At 46.1% G+C, this 26,649-nt stretch overlaps 2 protein-coding genes across 5 annotated transcripts; one reads left to right on the top strand and one right to left on the bottom strand.

The window, feature by feature from the left end:
- The first annotated feature begins 3,408 nt into the window (after nucleotides 1-3,408).
- On the top strand, nucleotides 3,409-8,958 carry LOC121543547 (transcription termination factor 1-like). 3 transcript variants are annotated; one of them, XM_041853499.2, is made up of 11 exons: nucleotides 3,409-3,639; nucleotides 3,740-4,917; nucleotides 5,604-5,731; nucleotides 5,916-6,101; nucleotides 6,251-6,329; nucleotides 6,572-6,696; nucleotides 7,084-7,279; nucleotides 7,396-7,488; nucleotides 7,726-7,791; nucleotides 8,093-8,178; nucleotides 8,732-8,958. In XM_041853499.2, the coding sequence occupies exons 1-11, from the start codon at nucleotides 3,637-3,639 to the stop codon at nucleotides 8,905-8,907; spliced, it is 2,316 nt and encodes a 771-aa protein (XP_041709433.1). In that variant the 5' UTR covers nucleotides 3,409-3,636; the 3' UTR covers nucleotides 8,908-8,958. The 3 variants fall into 3 exon arrangements, with proteins under 3 accessions (XP_041709433.1, XP_041709432.1, XP_041709434.1); XM_041853498.2 differs by having other exon boundaries at nucleotides 3,409-4,917; XM_041853500.2 differs by having other exon boundaries at nucleotides 3,409-4,917; nucleotides 8,093-8,184; nucleotides 8,732-8,819.
- A 2,513-nt stretch (nucleotides 8,959-11,471) lies between these two features.
- On the bottom strand, nucleotides 11,472-26,514 carry LOC121543548 (gelsolin). 2 transcript variants are annotated; one of them, XM_041853503.2, is made up of 16 exons: nucleotides 26,390-26,514; nucleotides 17,700-17,918; nucleotides 17,376-17,530; nucleotides 16,797-16,958; nucleotides 16,303-16,452; nucleotides 16,046-16,135; nucleotides 15,804-15,936; nucleotides 15,324-15,628; nucleotides 14,326-14,459; nucleotides 13,992-14,082; nucleotides 13,558-13,728; nucleotides 13,094-13,268; nucleotides 12,816-12,937; nucleotides 12,509-12,586; nucleotides 12,207-12,267; nucleotides 11,472-12,075 (listed from the first exon to the last, which is right to left on the bottom strand). In XM_041853503.2, exons 2-16 carry the CDS (start codon nucleotides 17,890-17,892, stop codon nucleotides 11,906-11,908), a joined length of 2,190 nt encoding a protein of 729 aa, XP_041709437.1. In that variant the 5' UTR covers nucleotides 17,893-17,918; nucleotides 26,390-26,514; the 3' UTR covers nucleotides 11,472-11,905. The 2 variants fall into 2 exon arrangements, with proteins under 2 accessions (XP_041709437.1, XP_041709435.1); XM_041853501.2 differs by having other exon boundaries at nucleotides 17,700-17,893.
- Between the last annotated feature and the right edge of the window lie 135 nt (nucleotides 26,515-26,649).

Below are 26,649 nucleotides of genomic sequence, written 5' to 3'. Positions count from 1 at the left end.
ACCAGCAGATGGTGTTTGGTACTCACCATATATGTAGCGTGGTCTTAATAAGTGCAGTCTTCTTCACTGTCCTCCTCAGTGCCGCCACCACTGTCCTCCTCAGTGCTGCCATCACTGTCCTCCTCAGTGCTGCCACCACTGTCCTCCTCAGTGCCACCACCACTGTCCTCCTCAGTGCTGCCATCACTGTCCTCCTCAGTGCTGCCACCACTGTCCTCCTCAGTGCCACCACCACTGTCCTCTGCTTCAGCTTCCTGCATGGTAGATGATGAAGATGCTGCAGATGCACCTCCCTGTCCTTGGTTGAGCCTCCGATTAGCTGTCTCCATCCACAGGTCAACAGCAGGCTTTGGGTCAAATGTCTCTGTGGTCTGCTTTGACAGGTGAATGTGCATCAGTGCTGAGAGACGAGCATGTGACAGACAAGATCTGTACTTGGTTTTTATAATGTTGAGATGTGAGAATCCCCTCTCACAAGCTGCACTGCTTAAATGCAGTGTAATAGACAGCTTAACCACCTTGTTGATGTTGGAATAAGCATCTGGGTTACTTGTACTTACTATTTGGACCAAGTCATACACAGAAGAGGCTCCCAGGCGTTTTCCTGCCTGCTTTAAGCGCATCCATTCTGTCACAGTGGTATCTTTGTCAAGTTGCAAGGTGGCCTCATATTTCTTGAGAATGCTGCAAACTGTTGTGTTTCCAAAACTGTGGAGGTCTTGCATTTCCTGAGGCCATGTTGAAGGATCAAATACTAAGAAATGATCACATGACTTGAGGGAGTCATATCTGATTTCAAACTCTTCAATTAACCCCCTGAGTATTGTCTCTGTCAGCATCAGCATTGGAAACAGTGTGTGCCCTATGGCTTTCACCATCAAGCAGAAGTGTGAACTGTCCAATGGCCACCATGAGTTCATCCTTACATTCTCCAATGGTCAGCTTTTCCTTCTGAAACCTAATGGATGTGGTATTCAAAATGTTGCAAATGTCAAGCATGTTTGACAGAAAGCACTGAAAACGCTCTGTGCAGATATGCTGCAAGTCACTGTTATCACTCGTAACCAGTTGCATTTTAATGGCTGGCAATAGTCTTGATATTTTTAACAGTGTTTCATGCCTCCATGCAGACCATCTGATATTATGAAACTTACCCAGTTTCACAAAGGAGATCCCATTTTCTTCACATAGCTTATTCAGTGCAGCAGTTTTTTTTGCTCCACCTTTTTGTAAATAAAACTGCAGCAGCTTGACCACAGAGCGATTACATGTCTCACAGTAAGGAACGTTGCGATCAGCTGATTTCGCGCAATTCTCCAGTGTGTGTGCGGTGCACAGAATGTGCACAAGTTGCCGGAGTTTTGGCACAACGCCGTTGTAGATACCCACGTTGATAGCAGCAGTCTGTGCACACAGCGACCAACTTTGTTGTCCAGTCATCCAAGCCTGTGTCCTGGAAAAGTCTCACAAGTCCGTCTGTTATGGCCTGTGCGGTTCGGTCAGCACCCAATTCAATCAGTCCAATAAAGTCCGAAGTAAACTCTCCGTTGCTGGACACAGACACACTGTAAACGATTTCCTGCTCAGTTTTTGTGATGTCCTCAGATCCATCAAAAAGCAGCCCCCAAAATTCAGCAGACTGCAACTTGGCTCGTAACTCCCCGCTGATGGTGTGAGCGATGCTCTGCATGATCCGTGTGCACTCTTCACGTGAATGATATGCACCTCCGACATTTACTTCTAGCCGCTTCAGTAAAGGAACATCCTCAGAATAGGAAGACATGGGACGTGCGTGTTTAGCTTTATGGAAGGCGAGGAGAAAAATATTAAACAGAGCTTGCCGCTGTTCTTCATTCAGCTTGTCTCGCCATCTGGCAAGTGGGCGACTGGACATTTATTCTCGGCTAGCTTGTTTAGCAATGGCTTGCGCTACATTCGTGTGCTCCTTGCTCTTTTCATGTTTGTCAAATAAAGGATGGTTGAAATTCTTTGAGCCTTTATAAAATGCACCTGTTTTGTCTGCTAGATGTGGATTTGAGTGGCAAATCTTGCACCACATTTCAGTGCGCTCATCGTTAGCTTCAAGCCAATGCACATCTTGGAGCCACTTTTCCGAAAAAAGTATTTTCTTCGGCTCTGGCTCCAGTTGGCGTTTCTTTGTAGGTGGCGGAACGCCAAAGAAGCTGCTTAATGTCTGTTGCTTTTTGGACATCCCTGACAGTAGTTGACAAGCAACATGTCATGTGTAAGGTTAAATGAGAAGATCGGTCAAGTACGCAAAGGCGCGTAGTAACACAAGTGGCATTACGCATTCCTGATTTTTGTCGCGCTTGCGTACCTGCGTACCAGTTATGTGCACCCCTGCATATAAAGTCTGACGTGCTTAAATCCAATGGGTTATTTCCTAGTATCGATACAATCGATTTATTACATTTTAAAACGATGTTAGATCGATATATGTTGTCCAAAAGGCCAACTCGCCGAGCACAGATCGATGTAGTTGGATCATAGAAATATAAATCCATACATCGATGTAGTAGATGGATCGTTACACCCCTACTATCTAGGCTACAGAACATATTATATCCTAATGTTGAAAGGCTGCCGATGTATTGATTGTGTAAGTCATGGTGGATAGGTATAAGAAATATCAGGATAACTTCTCTCTTCAATTATGAATAATTAATTAACTCTCCAGATGGTAGGCTACATGTTCTCTTGTATTCAGACCGGACATCAGACCGAGCACTGGGCGCCGTGGTATGGATGACTTTCAGCAAACCAATCCAAACCAATCTCATGCTGTGTAGACTAATACTGTAAAGGATATATAGCTACATTTACTTTAGAACAAAAATATAGGCTATTATAATGAGTTAGACCTGAGTTAGGCCTATAGAAATTGCATCCCCAAATCTATATCTGTCTATAACACACAGCATTCATCGCTGGCCATTGCTGACTGTATTTAGCGTCCTAAAATCACCACATAAAATCACCACATAGAAAACCCCTAATCTCAAAAGTTTTATCAACAGAAGCACAATTAACAGATCTCTGAAAACGTCCAAATATTATCTGCCCAACTATAGTGTTGTCATGACTGTTAGTCGCTTTGGATAAAAGCGTCTGCTAAATGGCATATTATATATAGCGGGAATACTAATCTAGACCTATAAATCCTAATTGTTGGAAATGACACGGGAATGCAGAAGAATACCAGGCAGGCAGCCATTGCGAGTGTAGTTTACCAGTCAAATTGGCAGTGTTAGAGGTTCCAAGCTCGTCCTATTCATTCTATTGCTATAGTACATCTACCACCACAGAGTGGCAGTAGCTAGCTTTGGTCATAGTCACACACACACATACATTGTTAACACCAAAGAGATTTAAATTTCCGGATTTCCGTCGACGTCACTTTTGTCACCAAATAAGTTACGGTTTCACTTTCACCACTTGTTCAACCATATGCATTTGAGTTTTTTAAAGAGTTTTATCATATTTGATTTACGTAGCTAGCTACCTGGGCTAGACTATTTGGATGAACTATCACATGTTATGTAGCCACTAGCTAGCTAGTTATCCGAACAATGATCACACGTGTGCATCATATGCACGTATTTTGCTAATATAATTATGGTAGCTAGTTAACGTTACCTAGCTGCTAAAGTTAATGCCTATCCATGCTTTCACATTTAGGAAACAATGGATAAACGTTAATATTGTCTTTCTGTTACAGATAGAGATAATAGGTTATGCTGCAGCCACCATGCTGGGGACTTCGACATCCACTAAACAGGGGGCAAGTGAGAATTTCTTATTGATTGAGTTGTCTCGAACATCCCTTCTTTTGTTTGAAGAAACTCCTGAAATCTCATCAGTGGCACCTGATACAGTCGAGGGATGTAAAAAAGACAAAAAGAAGAAGAAGAAAAAGAAGAAGAAAAAGACTAAAGCACTATCTGAACGGCGACCAGAAGAACCGGCAATTGATCATAATCAAAAGGAGGTTCACCAATTTACAGTAGTGGAAAGGGGTAAAGAACCTAAACATAAAGAGCAAACAGTGACCGAGCTGGAAGTGGTGGAGAAAGAGAGGAAGAAACGTAAAAAGGGAAAGGAAGAGAATCAACTAAATGTTGTTCAAAATGAAATGGAGGTACCAGATCCTGAGGAACAAACTGGAGGGAAAACGAAGAAAAAGTCAAAGAATCTTCAAACACAACAGGTGGGAGAGGATGGAGTGACTGCTGATGAGGAGAATATGAGTAGCAGGAAGAAAAAGAGAAAACATAATAAAGTTGAGACAGAAGGGGGGATAGACCGTGTCTTCTCAAAGCCTGCAGTAGATGTTTCAGCAGTAACAGCGCCAGATGAGGCCAGAAAGAGTAAGAAGAAGCACAAGAACAGACAAACAGATCTTGAAGAGGGAGCGGAAAGCCGTCAGACAGTTTCAAGAACAGCAGATGATGCAGAAATCATAGAACTGCACACTGAAACGGTCAAGAGAGGTAAAGATGTGGTAACTGAGGTAGAGGAGAATGTAAAAGAGAAGAGGAAACGGAAGAAGAAAAAACACAGAGAGAGTCAACTGAACGATTGTCCAGATAAAGCAGACCTTCCAGGTATAAAAGAACAAACTGAAAGAAAATTGAAGTCAAAGAGGCCGAAAACGGATGGAGGGTTTGCAGCTGTGCAGGGCAGCGGGAGAAAAAGAAAACACAACAGAGAGTCAGACAAGGGAATGGACAGTGTCCACTCTCAGTCTGCAGTAGATGTTTTGGATTTAATCGTTCCAAATGACAACAGGACTCATGATGCTGGAACAAACGGTGAGACAGAGGAGGGCGCCCATTCAACCATGGTTGATACAGGGACCCAACACAACAGACCCAGCCTAAAGGAAGAAACTCTAAGGTGAGTAGAAAGAAACCTGGTTCACTCGTATTGAAGTGTGAATCTAGCGTATTTGTAATGAGTGATTTCCCTAGTGAACACAACCATTGACAGTAGGGCAATTCCACAGTAAGAGTGATGCTGAGACTCTGATTTTCCATTTTAAGGTATGCCCAACAAAAACCAATGATTGAAAAGTTTAACAAACCATACAACTCTATGCACAAGGATGACTTTTAACCATTTCCACTGAACATTTTACAAACATACATTTAGGCTACTTGTAGAACAGTGCCAATGCAAAGTTTGGTAACAGAATGACTGCACCAACACCCCATACGTCATTCTGTTACCAAAATGTGCATCTGAACTGTTCTTCCAGTAAATGTCTTTGTAAAATTTTCTGTGGAACTTGTTAAAAGTAGTTATTGTGCATAGTTGTATGGTTTGTGTAACTTTGCAATCATTGGTTTTTGTTCAACATGCATTTTAAAGTGAAAAATCTGTCTCTGCATCACTCTGTTTCTGTGGAATTGCCTAGTAGCATTTGCTGGTGAAAACCAGACCTTTTGTGAATGCTGTGTACCAGAATTTCATCCTTCCTGTGCAGAGAGGAAGGCAAGTCTCTCTTGCTCTATCAACTCAGAGGTTTCAAAACAGATGTTTAGACATCACGTTAATGATTTTCTCCCCTCTCTATTCTACAGTGAGGACGACTGGCAGGCTCTGAATGATCTCAAAGAGTTCATTCCCAATATAGAGACAAAGTCTGCTGACGTGATCCATAAGATGATAAAGTATGATCTTGATCGATTCAAGGAATTCCGAAGACAAGGTATTTTTATTCTTCAGCCACTCATGGTTCAATATTTTTGAGTGTTTATCACGGCATTATGTAACATGTAAGCAATGATATGTAAGATGTTAGTTGTGTTTAGAGATGTGGCTGAATGTATTATCATGTTTTATCATTTCAAACCAATCGGTTAAGCCCCTGTGGAATCTTCTGTTGTTCCCAGGCCTTTCCCTGCGAAGTGGAAGGTACAATGCACAGGAGAACAAACGACTCGTGAGTAACGTCTATGACTTCCTGGCTCTCACTGGAATTCAGAGTGCCTCTAAGCTCTTCCATCCACAGCGCTTCAAAAAGGAAGAAGCAAATATCAAGAAGTTGAAGAGTCAGCACAGATTCCATGAAAGAATAGGTACGTCGTCTTGTAGCCAGGTTAATTCGATTAGAGAACTTTATCCACATTACATCCCTGTTCTTCAGCATTGTCTACAATGGTCCAAAAAGTATGCTAAGGAATTTCCCAGAAAACTGATCTTACATCTCCCTAACCTGTTGTTCCAGCTGAAGGAATACCCAGGCCTTGGCATCAAGTCTATATACGTGGGAGGAAAATGTTTGATTGCAGCAACTACAAGGGCAGGTGAGACGGGGCTAGTTACTATAAGGAAATGACCCTAACGGTCATAAACGTCTATGGCGGCTTACATTATGTTGCCTCTATATACAGTGTTCGAAAGTATAGTAATATTTTATTTACATTTTCTTTAATTACAGTGTTCACAACTGTGCTATTGTTCTGATATAACCACTTTACGGTTTGCTAACATTTGCAGACATATTGCGCCACTTTGAAAGCTTATTTCCTTGATTTCCTTACCGAAGGTTCACCAAAAAAGAACTTCACTCTTTGAAAAAACTGCAGACGTTGCACGGCAACAAGTGGGCGAAGATCTCGCAGTTGACTGGCCGAAGCGAAACGGCCCTTGAGAAACGTTTTTCTCAGATGTGTAAGTCATTGGGCACTTTGGGAATTTAAAGCTGGAATCTGCATAAGGTGACACATTGCCGCTGTTCGCCCCAGCGCCTTAGGTATTGTTTTTGTCTTGTTGATGAAACAGAAGAGAGGATGTCCAGCATCATGGTAAAAAAAATTCTTCCGCAGATCTATCACGCATGCAATGATGGCCGAAGGGCGAAAAAAAACGTGGCGTGTTTGAAGTAACTTCTTTATAATATCCCAAACAAATGTGGCAGTTTCACTGATTACAGCTTTAATATATTGACTCTGACATCCTTGCCGGACATCCTGCTCCACATATCTTTTTGGGAAAATGGTTGTTAGCATTGTATGACCTGGGGCAATGCTCTCGCTTTGTCTGGTGTGTATTTCTCAGCTGCAAACAGAGGTGCGTGGACCGAGGAAGAACTGAAAAGACTAATGGAAGCTGTGCGGAAGCACCTGGTGGGACAGGCATTGCCTGGCAGTGGACCGGCCACCATTAGGAAAGACAAGCTGTACAACAACATCCCCTGGACAGATGTGTGCCAGACGGTTGAAACGCGCCACTGGTCCCAGTGTCGAGCAAAATGGTGGGTAGGGGGTTTCAGGGGTAGCTGTTACAAAACAAACCGTTCTCATTGAATTGTTTACACAAGCGTTCAGATTCAGAACTTTTGAGGCTGTATCTTTGATCCTTCTTTTCCAGGTTGGGTGTTTTGAAGCACAAAATGGCAAATGGACAACCAGTATTCAGTGGAGGCACGAAATCCTTACAGGGCAAAGTGGATTTGATCAAAGCGTAAGTGTGTTGATTTCCATTCAATCTATGCAATGGTGAATCTGTTTTTTGATACTTTAAGATTTATTAGCCCAGTCTAGTGACGTTGACTTGGACCTTTCTGCACTGTCGTGATACACAGGACAAAAGGTAGACTTTTGGTCCTGATATCTTCATGTGAAACTGTTGCATGGTGAATTTTTACATTTTACATTACATTTACGTCATTTAGCATTCATGTAATTTTTGACCTTTCAGGTTGAATGCAATGCAGGTGGAAGATGCTGCAGATATCAACTGGGAAGAAATTGCTCACATAATTGGGTAAGAGGTTGTTATTAAACTCAGATGATACGTCATTTTAGACAATGTGTCATGTTAGGTTTATATAATTTGACATATTCACTGATTTAAGGTTTTGTATTGTGTTAGTATTAACTTTTAGATTGTCAAGTCTCAATACAACGCTGAGATGTCATTGAATTAGATCAATGCATGACAAAGCTCTTACAAACGTTTTCTATCTTCTAGGAGTGTGGAATGCAACAGTGCATGTCAGTGTGATGTATGTGTGTTGTAATGCAGTGCTATGTGCTAACATTTGTATTTGATCTTATCCTTTAAGGGATGTTACTCCTCGCTACGTACAGATACATTACTACAGGCTAAAAGTAGCCAAAGTTCCGTTGTGGGAGAGAATGTCCTTCTGTGGTAGGTGTAAGTTACTGTTATATACACTAGCCTCTTTTATTATTTTTAAAGGAGTAGGGCAGACCCACTCCTTTTGTCATTCTTGTGTTTATTGGACAGGATAGAAAGAGATAAGTAGATGGGAGGAGAGAGCACTAGAGCAGTGGGTCAGATTCAAACCCATGCTCACAGCAGTAGTACACAGTACCTGTGAGCCCGAGGAAGCTGCTTAGACCACTGTACCACCCCAGGCGACCACACAATATTCTCTATCGCTAGGTTTTTAGCATTTCATTAGAATAGTTACATGTGAATCACTGTAATCAGTGACGAAATAAAGGGAGAGGAAATGTCGCTAGGTCCCCCTTGACCGTACTGTTTAAATATAATGATGCTTTGGGGAAGAGCGCTTTGATCTTGTCCCAAATCACACCTATTCCCTATAAAGCGCACTCCATTTGACCATGGGCCCTGGTAAAAAATAGTACACTATATAGGGACTAGGGTGCCATTTGGCATGCACCTTGTTTGCTGGAAGCATTTACCGATTTTAATTTCTGTATTTTCTTTTCAGAGATCATTGACTTCCTCAACAGTAGAGTTCTCCCCAATTTTGAAGAGCGACTGAAAGTTCTGATAAAATCAAGAGAAGTGGTGCCCAGAAACGATCCACAAGAGCTCTTCCTACTCTCTGAGATCTTTGATAATGAGGAGGACGGCGACGACTACAGCGAGGTTCAGAACAGTTGATGAATACACAAAGCACACATGGATCTGGCTCTAGGAGGCTCAATGCCCCACGGGGGGTAGCAGTGTGCCCCTCTCTGTCACACAATTAAGGATTCAGCTCATAGATGGAGGTGGTTAATGACGATTAACTTTTGGTTTTCTGTAACACATTACAATGTCGTCACCCCCATAATGATTCACTTTGATTTCATGCATTCTAGGGGATTTGGTGAATTCTCAGGTAACCAGCTGTATAATTGTTTTGTTCTGTATTGTGTGTTTGCAAAATCTCTGACAGGTTACATTTTTATAGAATCCCTTTTTATTTTTTTTGAATAAATGTCTCATTGGTTCTAGTTGCTCTGTCATGATTGGCTGGTCTTCATCCAGTGCGAGCATATTTTTATGTACAGTGGGGACTCGTCGTGTTTGGAGGACAAAGAATGCTGAGTTGCATCCAAAGAACACCATACCTACTGTGAAGCATGGGGGTGGAAACATCATGCTTTGGGGCTGTTTTTCTGCAAAGGGACCAGGACGACTGATCCGTGTAAAGGAAAGAATGAATGGGGCCATGTATCGTGAGATTTTGAGTGAAAACCTCCTTCCATCAGCAAGAGCATTGAAGATGAAACGTGGCTGGGTCTTTCAGCATGACAATGATCCCAAACATACCGCCCGGGCAACGAAGGAGTGGCTTCGTAAGAAGCATTTCAAGGTCCTGGAGTGGCCTAGCCAGTCTCCAGATCTCAACCCCATAGAAAATCTTTGGAGGGAGTTGAAAGTCCGTGTTGCCCAGCGACAGCCCCAAAACATCATTGCTCTAGAGGAGATCTGCATGGAGGAATGGGCCAAAATACCAGCAACAGTGTGTGAAAACCTTGTGAAGACTTACAGAAAACGTTTGACCTGTGTCATTGCCAACAAAGGGTATATACAGTGGGGGAAAAAAGTATTTAGTCAGCCACCAATTGTGCAAGTTCTCCCACTTAAAAAGACGAGAGAGGCCTGTAATTTTCATCATAGGTACACGTCAACTATGACAGACATATTGAGAAAAAAATTCCAGAAAATCACATTGTAGGATTTGTAATGAATTTATTTGCAAATTATGGTGGAAAATAAGTATTTGGTCAATAACAAAAGTTTCTCAATACTTTGTTATATACCCTTTGTTGGCAATGACACAGGTCAAACGTTTTCTGTAAGTCTTCACAGGGTTTTCACACACTGTTGCTGGTATTTTGGCCCATTCCTCCATGCAGATCTCCTCTAGAGCAGTGATGTTTTGGGGCTGTCGCTGGGCAACACGGACTTTCAACTCCCTCCAAAGATTTTCTATGGGGTTGAGATCTGGAGACTGGCTAGGCCACTCCAGGACCTTGAAATGCTTCTTACGAAGCCACTCCTTCGTTGCCCGGGCGGTGTGTTTGGGATCCTTGTCATGCTGAAAGACCCAGCCACATTTAATCTTCAATGCCCTTGCTGATGGAAGGAGGTTTTCACTCAAAATCTCACGATACATGGCCCCATTCATTCTTTCCTTTACACGGATCAGTCGTCCTGATCCCTTTGCAGAAAAACAGCCCCAAAGCATGATGTTTCCACCCCCATGCTTCACAGTAGGTATGGTGTTCTTTGGATGCAACTCAGCATTCTTTGTCCTCCAAACACGACGAGTTGAGTTTTTACCAAAAAGTTTCATCTGACCATATGACATTCTCCCAATCCTCTTCTGGATCATCCAAATGCACTCTAGCAAACTTCAGATGGGCCTGGACATGTACTGGCTTAAGCAGGGGGACACGTCTGGCACTGCAGGATTTGGGTCCCTGGTGGCGTAGTGTGTTACTGATGGTAGGCTTTGTTACTTTGGTCCCAGCTCTCTGCAGGTCATTCACTAGGTCCCCCCGTGTGGTTCTGGGATTTTTGCTCACCGTTGTTGTGATCATTTTGACCCCACGGGATGAGATCTTGCGTGGTGCCCCAGATCGAGGGAGATTATCAGTGGTCTTGTATGTCTTCCATTTCCTAATAATTGCTCCCACAGTTGATTTCTTCAAACCAAGCTGCTTACCTATTGCAGATTCAGTCTTCCCAGCCTGGTGCAGGTCTACAATTTTGTTTCTGGTGTCCTTTGACAGCTCTTTGGTCTTGGCCATAGTGGAGTTTGGAGTGTGACTGTTTGAGGTTGTGGACAGGTGTCTTTTATACTGATAACAAGTTCAAACAGGTGCCATTAATACAGGTAACGAGTGGAGGACAGAGCAGCCTCTTAAAGAATAAGTTACAGGTCTGTGAGAGCCAGAAATCTTGCTTGTTTGTAGGTGACCAAATACTTATTTTCCACCATAATTTGCAAATAAATTCATTACAAATCCTACAATGTGATTTTCTGGATAATTTTTTCTCATTTTGTCTGTCATAGTTGACGTGTACCTATGATGAAAATTACAGGCCTCTCATCTTTTTAAGTGGGAGAACTTGCACAATTGGTGGCTGACTAAATACTTTTTTCCCCCACTGTAGATCACTAAATCAAAGCCTCGTAGCTATTGACTGCTATTAACAGAGCTGACAACTGGTGTAGAGCATCATATTTTATTTCGTTTTGTGAATATATTTGACTGCTTCCAGTTGTGCTTTGTTGATGTTTTTCTGTTTCCGTCCACTGTCAGCATGACAGGAATATCTGAACTCGGCATGCTACAGAAGTGAAGAAACCCTTGTCCCATTTATTACAGATGTAGTAACGTACTGCTAAAGATACATGGGCTAACAGTATTAGCGTAGAAGGAAAGGAAATAACTCAACTGTGTAGTGTGGATTACATGAATATTTTCTCTCTCCAAGAAAACCCTAAGATCAAAACAGCAATAGTGTCAAGAGAGTATATTATCCATCACAAATTGGTACCCAGTCTAACAGTTGAAAGGGGATACCTAGTTAGTTGCACAAATGAGTCAAGTAGAAGCTTTGGGTGAAGTTGCCCCTAGGGGAAACCTCACACTGGATGGGTTCAGACACACAGACCAGCCATGGCCCGTTCAAGGGGATCACTGCTCCAGTACCCATGGTCCCAGCCCAAGAACCAGCCAGTGAACGTGGGAGGCTCATGCCCTTGCTTTAACTTCACTATGGGCGTACTGCTGTCCCGCTTGGTAGGGTCTGTCTCTATGTAACGAACGGCTGACCACAGAACAGGCAGTAGGCAAGAGGAGAGAAAGAACAGTTCATTTCATGAAACGGCACATTTAAGTTCCCTGCGGCACTTTTATCAGGTAATTATGTGATCTTGTTTTATAACCACCATTGCTTACCTGAGGCCATACCCTCGGTCTTCTCCTCCTCATGAGCTTCATCACCGATCCAAACAAAGATCTGAAGGGTATATGGAAAATGTTTAGCGAATCAACAGGTGTGCATTATTCGCAAAAAACCTGAGACACTTTCAGTAGGATGCAACGTTTCAGAACTTTCAGATCGAAATATGCTATGCAGAACAAACATGCCCCTCTGACGTGGAATAAAGAATCGCATTGGCTCTATTCATGGCATTTCTACAACGTTCGGCTACTGAACGTGGCCCTGGTTGCACCTTGACAATCCCTCTACTAGTCACCTGTTCCCAGGTGTCCAAGAGCATGACATCATCTGGGGCCAGGTCTTCTTGTGTCATCTCCCCAGGCACCTCTTCAATCTGTGGAAATAGTATTGTGGCATTTTGACAACTGGCCAGGTCAGTGCACATTCAGGAGGACAAGGAAATGGTTTCCCACACTGTTACGTAAAACATGTGGATCAAAGGCTGTTTCATTAGCAGAGGAAACTGAATTTGTCCAAATGGATATTCAAATAATGTAAACAGGAATGCAGCAAAGTAAGCTGGAAAATGCTATACTATAGTTATAAAAGAAGGGCAGACTCACAACGAACTGGCCAGTTTTGTTGGAGCAGGCAAACAGGCGTGGTGGATGAACGTCCATTTTGTTTTTCAGTCTGGCTGAGGTATGGTAGTCCGCTTTACCCCCCAGAGCATCCCAAAAGTCATCTTGACACACAAACACATACATACAATTGTGGATCTGGAAGAATATGGAGCGGATGAATAAGCTTTGTCTTGTATCCTCATTAGTAACATTCTGTGGCTAATGGCTAAACACCATTTCCTAGTGAATTTGACTGCTGACAGGATTTCCCAACGTACCTGCTTCTTCACCCTCGTCCAGCTCTGAGGCCGAGACCCCTAGAAGGTCACTTAGCTTTTGAGCACCATGCTTCTCACTGTCACTTGTCCCCTTTCCCACCCATATGAAGGAGGATGCCGGGGTCACCAGCACAAAGGCATCGTTGGAGTTCAGATTTGAGGCAGCAGCATCAACCTTGAGTGGAGAGAGGAAGAGAGGAGGCAGTGAAAAATAATGTACACTGGAGGTACTAACTACTGTTCTGCCGTAGCAAACGGACTGTAGTCAGCTTCACCAACAAACCGACCATACATCACAAGGGCTGGCTACTCCACTCTATCTACTGGGGTATAGCAAAGACATTTTGTAATGAACTAACAAGCCTTTCTTATTGGACAAGTTCAGGTTAGTCCTTCCCTGTTTCGGCTTGTTTGCTTCCTTTATTGAGCTCTTCCCACCTCACCTTCCATCTCCTGTTACTCACCTCTATGGCGCGTGTGCAGCCAGCAGCGTTGGACCGCACCTGGAACAGCTGTGTGTCTGCAGCGTGGGCCTGGCCACCCTCTCTGGAGGTACCACCCTGGTGCACTACCATCGGCTGCCCCCCGAAAAGACTTATGAGGTGGGCGGGCTCCTTACCCTGGATCACCCGCACCTTCAACACGGTTGAAACAGACAGATAGAAAATCATAGTGTCAGATACCTGGCTTTAAACCTTCCCTCATTGCATTTTACAGACCAAAGCTCTGACCCTGTTGATATCCATGACCATGGAAAAGTATTCATATAGATCCAGCGTCTGCAGACAAAAAAACGGACTAATATTGTTCAATTCTGTAATCCAGAGCATCTTGATTAAACATTATCTGGACCGTATAATCCGGGCCAGACTGCGATAAATCAAAACGATCCAGTCACCTGTACTGCCCCTCCTCCCAACTCGTCATCCAGCTGAGCAGCCAAGATGGCTGAGGCTCCAATTTCATCCTGGCTAGAATCCACTCCTTGCCTGTGGAAAAGAGTACTTTTCAAGTGCTATTCACATACAGTTGTGCTTATGCTATGTCATACAGTATATGGTTGGTTCAGATGTGTCTAATACAGTATGTAGCAAAAGCCCTGGTGCTCATAAATGACGAAGCCGACTGTACCGATACAGGGACGATAGCAGTTTTTGCTGTAAGACTATGTAATAACACATAGTAAAGCTTCCTGTGGTCGCGTACAGAAGGATAATCTCCATGGTCTTTACCACATGTAGATGACCTGTCCGTTACGGCCTCCATGCTGGTAGTTGTAGAGGATGATGTAGCTGTCTCCCCCATAGAATCGTCCATAGGTGGAGGGCTCCACAGGCACCTTGTCAGCTCCCTCAATACGCCAGATCTACGGAGGTTAACAGGTAAATACAGCTCTTACTAGTAGTAGGCCATGAATGGAAAAAGGTAACACCCCTTGCAGCTCTTTTCTCAAAGGCTTGTTTCTGAGATTGTGACACCTTTTTTGTGGGTGTGCAGGCCCGCAGTCGTAACCCTTAGGGGCTGTATGTATCCCTTTACTGAGGACACATGACTACCCTATACCTTGACACACAATTTTTAAGGGTAAGTACATCACTGGGGCCAAGCTTCCTGCCATCCAGGACCTCTATACCAGGCGGTGTCAGAGGAAGGCCCTCAAAATTGTCAAAGACTCCAGCCACCCTAGTCATAGACTGTTCTCTCTGCTACCGCACTGCAAGCGGTACCGGAGTGCCAAGTCTAGGTCCAAAAGACTTCTCAACAGCTTCTACCCCCAAGCCATAAGACTCCTGAACAGCTAATCATGGCTACCCAGACTATTTGCACTGCCCCCCCACCCCCACCCCATCTTTTTACGCTGCTGCTACTCTGTTAATTATTTATGCATAGTCACTTTAACTCTACCCACATGTACATATTACTTCAACTACCTCAACTAGCCGGTGCCCCCGCACATTGACTCTGCACCGGTACCCCCCCTGTATATATAGCCTCCCTACTGTTATTTTATTTTACTTCTGCTCTTTTTTTTTCAACACTTTTTTGTTGTTTTATTTTACTTTTTTATTAAAAATAAATGCACTGTTGGTTAAGGGCTGTAAGTAAGCATTTCACTGTAATGTCTGCACCTGTTGTATTCGGCGCATGTGGCCAATTTGATTTGATTTAACTACCATATGGTGTTTACTCAGAAAACCCCAGTATCCCCCCAAAAAAACATTTTCCTCACCTGCTTCTCTCCATTCCCCTCATCCACCATCCCATGCTGAGCCGCCATGGCGTCCGAGTGATGGAGAGTGGAGGCATCGAAGGGCACCTTCTTGATCTTGGCAATTTTGTTGGACACGTAGACTGTTCCCAACCCCACTGTATGGTCCGTGTCACGCCAGATTTTGAAGAACTGCTTGAACAGAGGGGTCTCCCCATTCTCAGGTAGGATCTGGATCTGGGTGTGTTTCGGGTAGCCCATCTTTGTGATAAACTGTTCGGCAGCACTCATCACCGCACTTCTCTCCTCTTTGTTAGCATCCTTACCTGTTTTTATTCCAAATAAACTCATGATTAAACTGCAAAGGCAGAATAACTAAGTGACTGATTACTTCCAGGCACAACAGTATTGAAAAGTAGTGTCTAATCTAAAGGAAGATTAAAGCTTGGGGTTTTACAGTCAAAAGAAGTCATAGACCAGCTGCTACAAAGAAACCAATACCTTTCCAGACAAAGATCATGCCATTGGGGCCATTGTCCAGGATAAAGCAGTCACTTGACTCCAGGGCATTCTGTGAAAACGGGTTCTCCGATGCTACCATATCCATGCCCATATCCCCCCTGGCATTAGACACCTTTGGGGAAATCATTTCAATGTAATATTGGTATTTGAAGGTCTGCTCAAAAACCGCTTATTACATAATAGTTAACGATTAAATTGTTTATTTCGAAAATTGATCTGACCTTGTATAATTTCGCCAGCTTCCTATTGGACACGTCTGTATTTGTGTCATCTGTATTTGCCTCAGGCAAATCGGGTTTGGGTCCAAGAATCTGGAACGAGACAACGAGAGTCAGGCATCTCACAGCAAATGATCACCAATATGTTAAAAGGTAACTAACTATAGATGTTTATTGGGAGCATATAAACAGTTGCATGACTTGAAGTGTATAGAAATGAACCATTGTTTCCGTCCCTTACTCCTCAGTGAAAGACTCACCTCCAGCATCTTCTCACGTTCTGCCCCCTCGTCACATATATACAACTCAGCCCGCCCACATCGCTCGTTGTCACGGATATCCTTTGACACCTGAGTGGCCTTCAGCTTCTCAAAGTGATTGGCCTTGGAACCACACCATTGATAAATCTCCTGTAATACGACGAGTGAAGATTATCAGTACAGTGGACCAAGTGTAGTACTGTAACTAACTCCTCTGCCTGTTGACTATGTTAAAGCATGGCTAAACATATACAAATGAGCTTTTAAATTATTCATGACAAAAACAATATTGGTTTCAAAGTAGATTACTTACAATAACAGCTTGCTAACAACATGGGCAATGACTATGCAGTCTTAGCCTACAGTGTACAAAGACAATTCCACTAAAATCTGCAAATGATTTCACTAAATTAAATCAGTATATGTTTCCTTGAATTGTACATACTGTAGATAGATTGCTGTAGAAACTCTGTTATAGATTTCAGTGAACTTACTTTGCCCAGGTCGAGGATAAAGATGTCTCCCTGGTTGAAGCTGTCCCAACTGACTGCTACCTCTGTGGCTCGAACCACACGCCGACCCCTGACCTGGAGCACACGCTGCACCTTCACCTCATTGGACACCACATGCTTGAACCCTGAAGCCACACCCCCTTTCTAAGTTAAAGATTGGGAAGATAATCAATAAGATAAGTGGAGGAGTTCTTGAGATAAGTAAATACATATAACAAACGTATTGAATGTCTTTCAACATTCCAGTAAAAAGCATGAGCTGACGCACACCCCAACATGTTGGTGGTGCTGCGTGACTAACGGAATAGTAAACTGTGTCAAAATAAATAAATTATTGCATAATCTATACATACAGTATGCTCCCAACAATTTAACAGGTAAACCAACGTTTTGGCCCACAGTACCTTCTACCCAGCACACAGTTCCTTCTTGGGTAGAAGGTACTGTGAACACTGAAGAAGAGACTGTGGGCCAAAATGTTGGTTTACACATTAAATTGTTGGGAGCATATGTAGACTGTGCGACTTCCTTTGTTTCTTTTTACACGTCTTTGAACATTACCATGTACTTCAGTCCAGTTTTGAAGTAGCCTGAAAATGTTCTTGACTCATAACCCTGCACCTCACGGTACTGAATAGGTTTGCCACCCAGGTAGTCATCCATTTGAATGGTAAAAATGGCTGCTGCTCCACTTTCATCTTGTGTACAGTCATCTCCTGTAGGACCAGAGAAATAATGATTGGTCACATTTCAAACATTATATTCACAAATAATGGAATGGATTTCAATTTTCAAAGTGCATGAACACACATCACTGGACTGAAATGTACAAACACTGTACAACATTTCAAGAAATAAAGTAATTCCGATCAGATCAAGTTTTACCTTGCCAGAAGTGAAGGTCATACTGTAGATGCCCAGAACGTTGCTTGATGGTATTGAGAACAAGGTATGCGTCCCCTGAGTAGAACCCGCCATGCAGACTCTCTGGCACGGCCACCAGGTCCAGACTCTCAACTCTCCACACCTGGAGGCCAGGCTTCTTCCCGGCCCTCTTAAACTCAGGGTGGTACGCCATGCTATAAAGATATGGGGCGGAAAAAACTTGCCATTCAACTTTGATACCTGTCCCTAGGATAGCCTGGAATCCAGACCTGTTTTGTGCTAACATTCCATTCCTTGCCACTTCGAACTGATAGAAAGATTATAGATAAGAGTTAGGGATCATGTGTCAAATAAGGTCTCTGTGGAGAGACACAGCAGTTAAACCAGATATGTTCTCTAATGTTGATACAGGTCTTGATTTCACCACTCGCTCACAAATAACTTGTCTGAGCAGAGAAAGAGATGAGGGAGTGCTCTCATATCTCTAGCCAATCAGTAGCATTAGCCTCATCTTGCCCAAGGGCTTTCTCCATTATCCTCCCTCACACATGATACACTAGGCTAGTCCCCTCCCAAAACAAAGAGGAGTGAGCGAGTTCGTTTTGCATGGCCCGGTGCCCTGGCTGGGCGGAGTTTAAACATTTTAGACCATTCCATTGGCCCTTAAGTGAAATCTCCACCCAACCGGAGCACCCAACCATGCAAAACACTGACCCATTGTTTCAGCTGCTGATTTTTTTTATTCTTGCCTGGCTACCAATCAGCATCACTCCGGCCAAATGCCACGCCCACTAAAATGTATTCTACACCATGACAAATAGAGCAGTCAAATAAAATTCAGTATGAGTCATCAGGCAATATTGTTTGGACCCTACAATAAAACCACCTACTGTCATGACTTCCGCCAAGGCTGCCTCCCCACCTTGTTCGAGGCAGGTTTCTGCGTTCGTCGTCACCGGCTTACTAGCTGCTGCCGATCCATTTATCATCACTCCACTTGTCTTGTCTAATTTATCACACACACCTGGTCCTTCTCCCCAATTAGTCATTGTATAAGTGTTCCCTCTGCTTCCTTGTCTGTGTGGGTGATTGTTTGTTGTGAGCTGTGTGTAGCTCGGTTGAGCTACCCTTACCTTGTTGTTGCCAGGGTAGTATTTTCCCCTGTGCCTGAGTGTTGTTGTCGCATGCTTGCGCAACTGTTTATCGACGGAATAAACTCTTTGGATGCGTATTACTCTCCTGCGCCTGACTCCTTCTATCACACGCATCACAGAATCACCCACCCGCTATGGAGTCAGCGGGAGAAGAGCGTATGCCTGGAGTCGTGGCACGGGTCTAGGAGCACTCCACGATGCTGGCCAGCTTGGGGGAAGCGATGGATTGGGTTCTTCAGGTCGTCCAACGCCTGGAGAGGACCAGACCCGATCTGTCGAGACCAGCTGGCCAACCGGATCCAGCCACCTACACCCCAGCACCAGGAGGGATCCAGATATCTCGACCACGGGCGTTTGAGGGGACAGCGGCGCTGTGCAAGGGATTCCTCCTCCAATTGGAGCTTTACTTCACCAGCATCAGGCCGGCACCATCGGAGCAGGAGAAGGTGTCCGTCCTCTTTCCTGCCTCTGTGGGAAAGCCCTGGAGTGGGCCAACGCGGTGTGGAACGAGGGAGGAGCCGCGTTGGAGGACTACAAGGAGTTCGCTCGCCTCTTTCGGGCGGTTTTCGACCACCCGCCCGAGGTTCGAGAGACGGGTGAGCGACTGGTCCACCTGAGGCAGGGGACGAGGACTGCGCCTGGGGGTCTCGGTCAGCCTGACCTCTGAGTTCCACCCCGAGAGTAATGGGCAGGTGGAACGGGTAAATCAGGACATGGGTAGGTTCCTGCGGTCCTACTACCAGGACCGGCCGGGGGAGTAGTCGGTGTTCTTGCCATGGGCAGAATATGCCCAGAACTCTCTCTGCCACTCCTCCACTAACCTAACGCCTTTCCAGTGTGTTCTAGGTTACCAACAGGTTCTGGCACCGTGGCACAAGAGCCAGACTGTCACGATCGTCGAAAGGAGGAGACCAAAGCGCAGCGTGTTGAGCGAACATCGTAGACTTTATTATAAAGAAACCACGATCAAAACAACAAACCAAATATGACGAAAGTGAAGTCCAATACTGATAATGACTAAACAGCAACAAGGAAACAAAAACCCACAAAACCAAGGTGAAACCACACAGTATAAATATGGCTCCCAATCAGAGATAACGAGCCGAACAGCTGACACTCGTTACCTCCGATTGGGAGTCATCTGACTAATCAACATCAAAACCAAACATAGAAATGAAACAACTAGATCCCACATAGAAATACACCCAAATGAAAATGACAACCCTGGCTCACTACTAAGAGTCCCGGAGCCAGAACGTCACAGTACCCCCCCCTAAAGGCGCGGACTGCGACCGCGCCTCACAACCCTACAATAGGGGAGGGCTGGGTGGGTGTTGCTCCCCGGAGGCGGTTCCGGCTCCGGGCTTGACCACCACCCCACTATAGTTACTACCCGCTTTCTTAACCTCCTCCCAATGACCACCCTCCACTTAAACCCACCTGGATTAAGGGGCAGCACCGGACTAAGAGGCAGCACCAGGATAAGGGGCAGCACCGGACTAAGGGGCAGCACCAGGATAAGGGGCAGCACCGGACTAAGGGACAGCACCTGACTAAGGGGCAGCACCTGACTAAATGGCGGATCCTGGCTGGCTGGCTCTGGCGGATCCTGGCGGGACGGCTCTGGCGGATCCTGGCTGGACGGCTCTGGCGGATCCTGGCTGGACGGCTCTGGTGGATCCTGGCTGGACGGCTCTGGCGGATCCTGGCTGGACGGCTCTGGCGGATCCTGGCTGGACGGCTCTGGCGGATCCTGGCTGGACGGCTCTGGCGGATCCTGGCTGGACGGCTCATGGCTGGCTGACGGATCTGGCTGCTCATGGCTGGCTGACGGATCTGGCTGCTCATGGCTGGCTGACGGATCTGGCTGCTCATGGCTGGCGGAAGGCTCTGGCTGATCCCGTCTGGCGGAAGGCTCTGGCTGCTCCTGTCTGGCGGAAGGCTCTGGCTGATCCGGTCTGACGGAAGGCTCTGGCTGCTCCTGTCTGGCGGAAGGCTCTGGCTGATCCTGTCTGGCGGAAGGCTCTGGCTGATCCTGTCTGGCGGAAGGCTCTGGCTGATCCTGTCTGGCGGAAGGCTCTGGCTGATCCTGTCTGGCGGAGAGCTCTAGCGGCTCCCGTCTGGCGGACGGCTCTGAAGGCTCATGGCAGACGGGCGGCTTTGCAGGCTCAGTACAGACGGGCAGTTCAGACGGCGTTGGGCAGACGGACAGTTCAGACGGCGTTGGGCAGACGGGCAGTTCAGGCGCCCGTTGGGCAGACGGGCAGTTCAGACGGCGTTGGGCAGACGGACAGTTCAGGCGCCGTTGGGCAGACGGGCAGTTCAGACGGCGTTGGGCAGACGGACAGTTCAGGCCCCGTTGGGCAGACGGCAGACTCTGGCCGTCTGAGGCGCACCATAGGCCTGGTGCGTGGTGCCGGAACTGGAGGTACCGGGCTGAGGACACGCATCTCAGGGCTAGTGCGGGGAGAAGCAACAGGGCATGCTTGGCCCTGGGGACGCACCGTAGGCCTGATGCGTGGTGCCGGAACTGGAGGTACCGGGCTGAGGACACGCATCTCAGGGCTAGTGCGGGAAGCAGCAACAGGGCATGCTTGGCCCTGGGGACGCACATAAGGCCTAGTGCGGAGAGCAGCAACAGGGCATGCTGGACCCTGGGGACGCACATAAGGCCTAGTGCGGAGAGCAGGAACAGGCCGGGCTGGGCTGGCGACGCGCACCGTCTCCCTGGTGCGGGTGGCCGGAACAGGCCGGGCCGGGCTGGCGAAGCGCACCGTATCCCTGGTGCGTGGAGCAGGAACAGGCCGGGCTGGGCTGGCGACGCGCACCGTATCCCTGGTGCGAGTGGCCGGAACAGGCCGGGCCGGGCTGGCGGGCGCACCGTATCCCTGGTGCGTGGAGTAGGAACAGGCCGGGTTGGGCTGGCGACGCGCACCGTATCCCTGGTGCGAGTGGCCGGAACAGGCCGGGCCGGGCTGGCGAGCGCACCGTATCCCTGGTGCGTGGAGTAGGAACAGGCCGGGCTGAGCTGGCGACGCGCACCGTATCCCTGGTGCGAGTGGCCGGAACAGGCCGGGCCGGGCTGGCGAAGCGCACCCTATCCCTGGTGCGTGGAGCAGGAACAGGCCGGGCTGGGCTGGCGACGCGCACCGCATCCCTGGTGCGAGTGGCCGGAACAGGCCGGGCCGGGCTGGTGTAGCACACCGTGGACCTGGTGCTTGGAGTAGGAACAGGCCGGTCCGTGCACGGGAACACACACCACTGGCCTCAACCGAGGATCAGGAACGGGCCGGACCGGACTGGCAACACACATCAGTCTTTCACGCTGTGCCACAAACACTTCCCTCCCTCTACTCGCCAATGGCTCCCGTACTCCGTTAGCCTTCTCTCCTTTTCTCCCTGTGGCAGCCTCCTGCTGCCCAGCCGCCCAAGCATGTGCCCCCCCCAAAAAATTTTTTTGGGGTTGCCTCCCGTCCTTCCGACGATGGCCCTGCCGATGCCGTTGCTCCTCTCGCCGTCGCCTCTCCACCGTCTCGCTCCATGGTCGGCGATCCATACCATCCAGGATCTCCTCCCAAGTCCAGGACCCTTTACCGTCCAACAGTTCCTCCCATGTCCAGACCCTTTGCTCCTGGACGCGCTGCTTGGTCCTTTTATGGTGGGTTTTTCTGTCACGGTCGTCTGACGAAAGGAGGAGACCAAAGCGCAGCGTGTTGAGCGAACATCGTAGACTTTATTATAAAGAAACCACGATCAAAACAACAAACCAAATATGACGAAAGTGAAGTCCAATACTGATAATGACTAAACAGCAACAAGGAAACAAAAACCCACAAAACCAAGGTGAAACCACACAGTATAAATATGGCTCCCAATCAGAGATAACGAGCCGAACAGCTGACACTCGTTACCTCCGATTGGGAGTCATCTGACTAATCAACATCAAAACCAAACATAGAAATGAAACAACTAGATCCCACATAGAAATACACCCAAATGAAAATGACAACCCTGGCTCACTACTAAGAGTCCCGGAGCCAGAACGTCACACAGACCGAGGCTACTGCGGTGGATGACTGGTTTCGGTGCGCGGAGGAGACGTGGGATGCTGCTCACGTTCACCTCCAACGCGCCGTGCGTCGTCAGAAGGCCAACGCTGACCGCCACCGCAGTGAGGCCCCCGTCTTTGTACCGGGGGATCGGGTCTGGCTCTCGACCCGGAATCTGCCCCTCCGCCTGTCCTGCCGGAAGCTGAGCCCGCGGTTTGTGGGGCCGTTTAAAGTCCTGAGGAGAGTCAACGAGGTCACATATACAGTGGTGTGAAAAAGTGTTTGCCCCGTTCCTGATTTGTTATTTGTTTGCATGTTTGTCACACTTAAATGTTTCAGATCAAACAAATTTAAATATTAGTCAAAGATAACACAAGTAAACACAAAATGCAGTTTTGAAATGAAGGTTGTTATTATTAAGGGAAAACAAAATCCAAACCTACATGGCCCTGTGTGAAAAAGTGTTTGCCCCCCCTGTTATAACACAACTCAACTGTGGTTTATCACACCTGAGTTCAATTCCTCTAGCCACACCCAGGCCTGATTACTGCCATACCTGTTCTCAATCAAGTAGACCAAAAGATCCTCAAAAGCTAGACATCATGCCGAGATCCAAAAAAATTCAGGAAAAAATGAGAAAGAAAGTAATTGAGATCGATCAGTCAGGAAAAGGTTATAAAGCCAATTCTAAAGCTTTGGGACTCCAGCGAACCACAGTGAGAGCCATTATCCACAAATGGCGAAAACATGGAACAGTGGTGAACCTTCCCAGGAGTGGCCAGCCGACCAAAATTACTCCAAGAGTGCAGCGATGACTCATCCCAGAGGTCACAAAAGACCCCACAACAACATCCAAAGAGTTGCAGGCCTCACTTGCCTCAGTTAAGTTCAGTGTTCATGACTCCACCATAAGAAAGAGACTGGGCAAAAATGGCCTGCATGGCAGAGTTCCAATTCGAAAACCACTGCTGAGCAAAAATAACATTAAGGCTTGTCTCATTTTTGCCAGAAAACATCTTGATGATCCCCAAGGCCTTTTGGAAAATACTCTGTGGACTGACGAGACAAAAGTTGAACTTTTTGGAAGGTGTGTCCCCCATTACATCTGGCGTAAAAGTAACACAGCATTTCAGAAAAAGAACATCATACCAACAGTAAAATATGGTGGTGGTAGTGTGATGGTCTGGGCCTGTTTTGCTGCTTCAGGACCTGGAAGATTTGCTGTGATAAATGGAACCATGAATTCTGCTGTCTACCAAAAAATCCTGAAGGAGAATGTCCGGCCATCTGTTCGTGACCTCAAGTTGAAGCGAACTTGGGTTCTGCAGCAGGACAATGATCCAAAACACACCAGCAAGTCCACCTCTGAATGGCTGAAGAAAAACAAAATGAAGACTTTTGAGTGGCCTAGTCAAAGTCCTGACCTGAATCCTATTGAGATGCTGTGGCATGACCTTAAAAAGGCAGTTCATGCTCGAAAACCCTCCAATGTGGCTGAATTACAACAATTCTACAAAGATGAGTGGGCCAAAATTCCTCCACAGCGCTGTAAAAGACTCATTGCAAGTTATCGCAAACGCTTGATTGCAGTTGTTGCTGCTAAGGGTGGCCCAACCAGTTATTAGGTTGTAGGGGGCAATCACTTTTTCACACAGGGCCATGTGGGTTTGGATTTTCTTTTCCCTTAATAATAACAACCTTCATTTCAAAACTGCATTTTGTATTTACTTGTGTTATCTTTGACTAATATTTAAATTTGTTTGATCTGAAACATTTAAAGTGTGACAAACATACAAACAAATAAGAAATCAGGAAGGGGGCAAACACTTTTTCACACCACTGTAGGTTATTACTTCCCCCTGATTACCGTATTAACCCCTCGTTTTCATGTGTCTCTCCTCAGGCCGGTGGTAGCTGGTCCGCTCCAGGAGTCTGAGGTGCGGGAGGTCCCTCCACCTCCTCTGGACATCGAGGGGGCCCCGGCATACTCGGTCCGTTCCATCCTGGAATCGAGGCGTCGGGTGGGGGTCCTTCAGTACCTTGTGGAGTGGGAGGGGTACGGTCCGGAGGAACGGTGCTGGGTCCCGGTGAGGGATATCCTCGATCCCTCCATGTTACGGGATTTCCGCCGAGGCTGCCTCCCCTCCTTGTTTGGGCAGGTTTCCGCGTTCGTCGTCACCGGCTTACTAGCTGCTGCCGATCCATTTATCATCACTCCACTTGTCTTGTCTAATTTATCACACACACCTGGTCCTTACCCCCAATTAGTAATTGTATAAGTGTTCCCTCTGCTTCCTTGTCTGTGTGGGTGATTGTTTGTTGTGAGCTGTGTGTAGCTCGGTTGAGCTACCCTTACCTTGTTGTTACATTTACGTCATTTAGCAGACGCTCTTATCCAGAGCGACTTACAGTTCGTGAATACATATATATTTTTTTTATACATCCCACCTCCGTGGGGATCAAACCCACAACCCTGCCGTTGCAAACGCCATGCTCTATCAACTGAGCTACATCCCTGCCGGCCATTCCCTCCCCTACCCTGGACGACGCTGGGCCAATTGTGCGCCACCCATGTGTCTCCCGGTCGCGGCCGGCTGCGACAGAGCCTGGATTCGAACCAGGATCTCTAGTGGCACAGTTAGCACTGCGATGCAGTGCCTTAGACCACTGCGCCAGGGTAGTATTTTCCCCTGTGCCTGAGTGTTGTTGTCGCATGCTTGCGCAACTGTTTATCGACGGAATAAACTCTTTGGATGCATATTACTCTCCTGCGCCTGACTCCTTCCATCACACCTACTGCATGCATGATGTTCTCATGTCAGCAGATAAAAAAAATTGTTTTGCCCTGGTTTAATTAACAGATACTAGTTATAGCCTGTGGGTTAGCCTACTTTCCCTTTACACTTTTCATCCATTACTTGATTGGTCGGTTTCTCTGGACACAGATTATGCCTAGTCCTGGACTGAAAAGCACTTTCAATGGAGAATCTCCATTGAAGATGCTTCTTAGTCCAGGACTAAGCTTTGTCCAAGAAACTGGCCCTAGACCACGCCCAAGGCTTATCTAGCCGTTTATAAACTGGCCAAGAAACCTCATAATTATTGTGCAAGTGAGTCATTAATCATGAGATTAAGTAATACTAGAGGGAGGGACTCATGACTACACAACATCTCATAAATTAACATTTGAGAAGATAAGGAATTCAATTAAGAAATATTTTCTCATGAGAATGTAAGGAATTAATAAATGTTGTTTTACTTTGTAGAGAACAACTGTATATAATTTAAATTGTCACATTTATTCAACATCCTATTAGAACATCTTCACTTTGTTTTAACAAAAACAAAAATCCACAACGACATTTCATTGTCTCTGACTCTCAATGCGGAAGGCAATCAAGAGAATTGGAAAACATAATAAGCGATTCTAAAGTTGTAAACATTTTAAATGTCAAAACACATCTTAATTCAAAACAAAGCAGCCTACCTGATGTGCAAGTATGCAATAATAAATAAATGATTATGCTCGTCGTTAGCGGCTGGTTTGAAGAGGTTGCTCAGCGATAAGGTCACACCGCTCTTCCGTAGATTGTAAGGGGTAAACAAGGACTGAATGGGCGACTCCCTTCTGCACCAGGTACAGGTAACTGCCAAAATAAAGGAAACGTCAACATAAATCGTCTTAATAGGGCGTTGGGCCACCATGGCTGCGTTTAGACGCAGGATTCCAATAAAAAAAATCCTATT

This window comes from Coregonus clupeaformis, chromosome 28 (genome assembly GCF_020615455.1).
Source record: "Coregonus clupeaformis isolate EN_2021a chromosome 28, ASM2061545v1, whole genome shotgun sequence".
NCBI lineage: Eukaryota > Metazoa > Chordata > Actinopteri > Salmoniformes > Salmonidae > Coregonus > Coregonus clupeaformis.
This window is presented reverse-complemented; position numbering and strand designations above follow the sequence as displayed.

Bases quoted from the DNA above. Each gene is read 5' to 3' on its own strand.
- LOC121543547 (XM_041853498.2), top strand. From the start codon at position 3,674: ATGCCTATCCATGCTTTCACATTTAGGAAACAATGGATAAACGTTAAT. The intron at 4,918-5,603 runs GTGAGTAGAAAG...TCTATTCTACAG, and splicing joins CTAAAGGAAGAAACTCTAAG to TGAGGACGACTGGCAGGCTC. The intron at 6,330-6,571 runs GTGAGACGGGGC...TCCTTACCGAAG, and splicing joins TGCAGCAACTACAAGGGCAG to GTTCACCAAAAAAGAACTTC.
- LOC121543548 (XM_041853503.2), bottom strand. From the start codon at position 17,892: ATGGCGTACCACCCTGAGTTTAAGAGGGCCGGGAAGAAGCCTGGCCTC. The intron at 17,531-17,699 runs GTAAAACTTGAT...CTGGTCCTACAG, and splicing joins TGACCTTCACTTCTGGCAAG to GAGATGACTGTACACAAGAT. The intron at 13,729-13,991 runs GTGACTGGATCG...ACCGTGTTGAAG, and splicing joins TGGGAGGAGGGGCAGTACAG to GTGCGGGTGATCCAGGGTAA.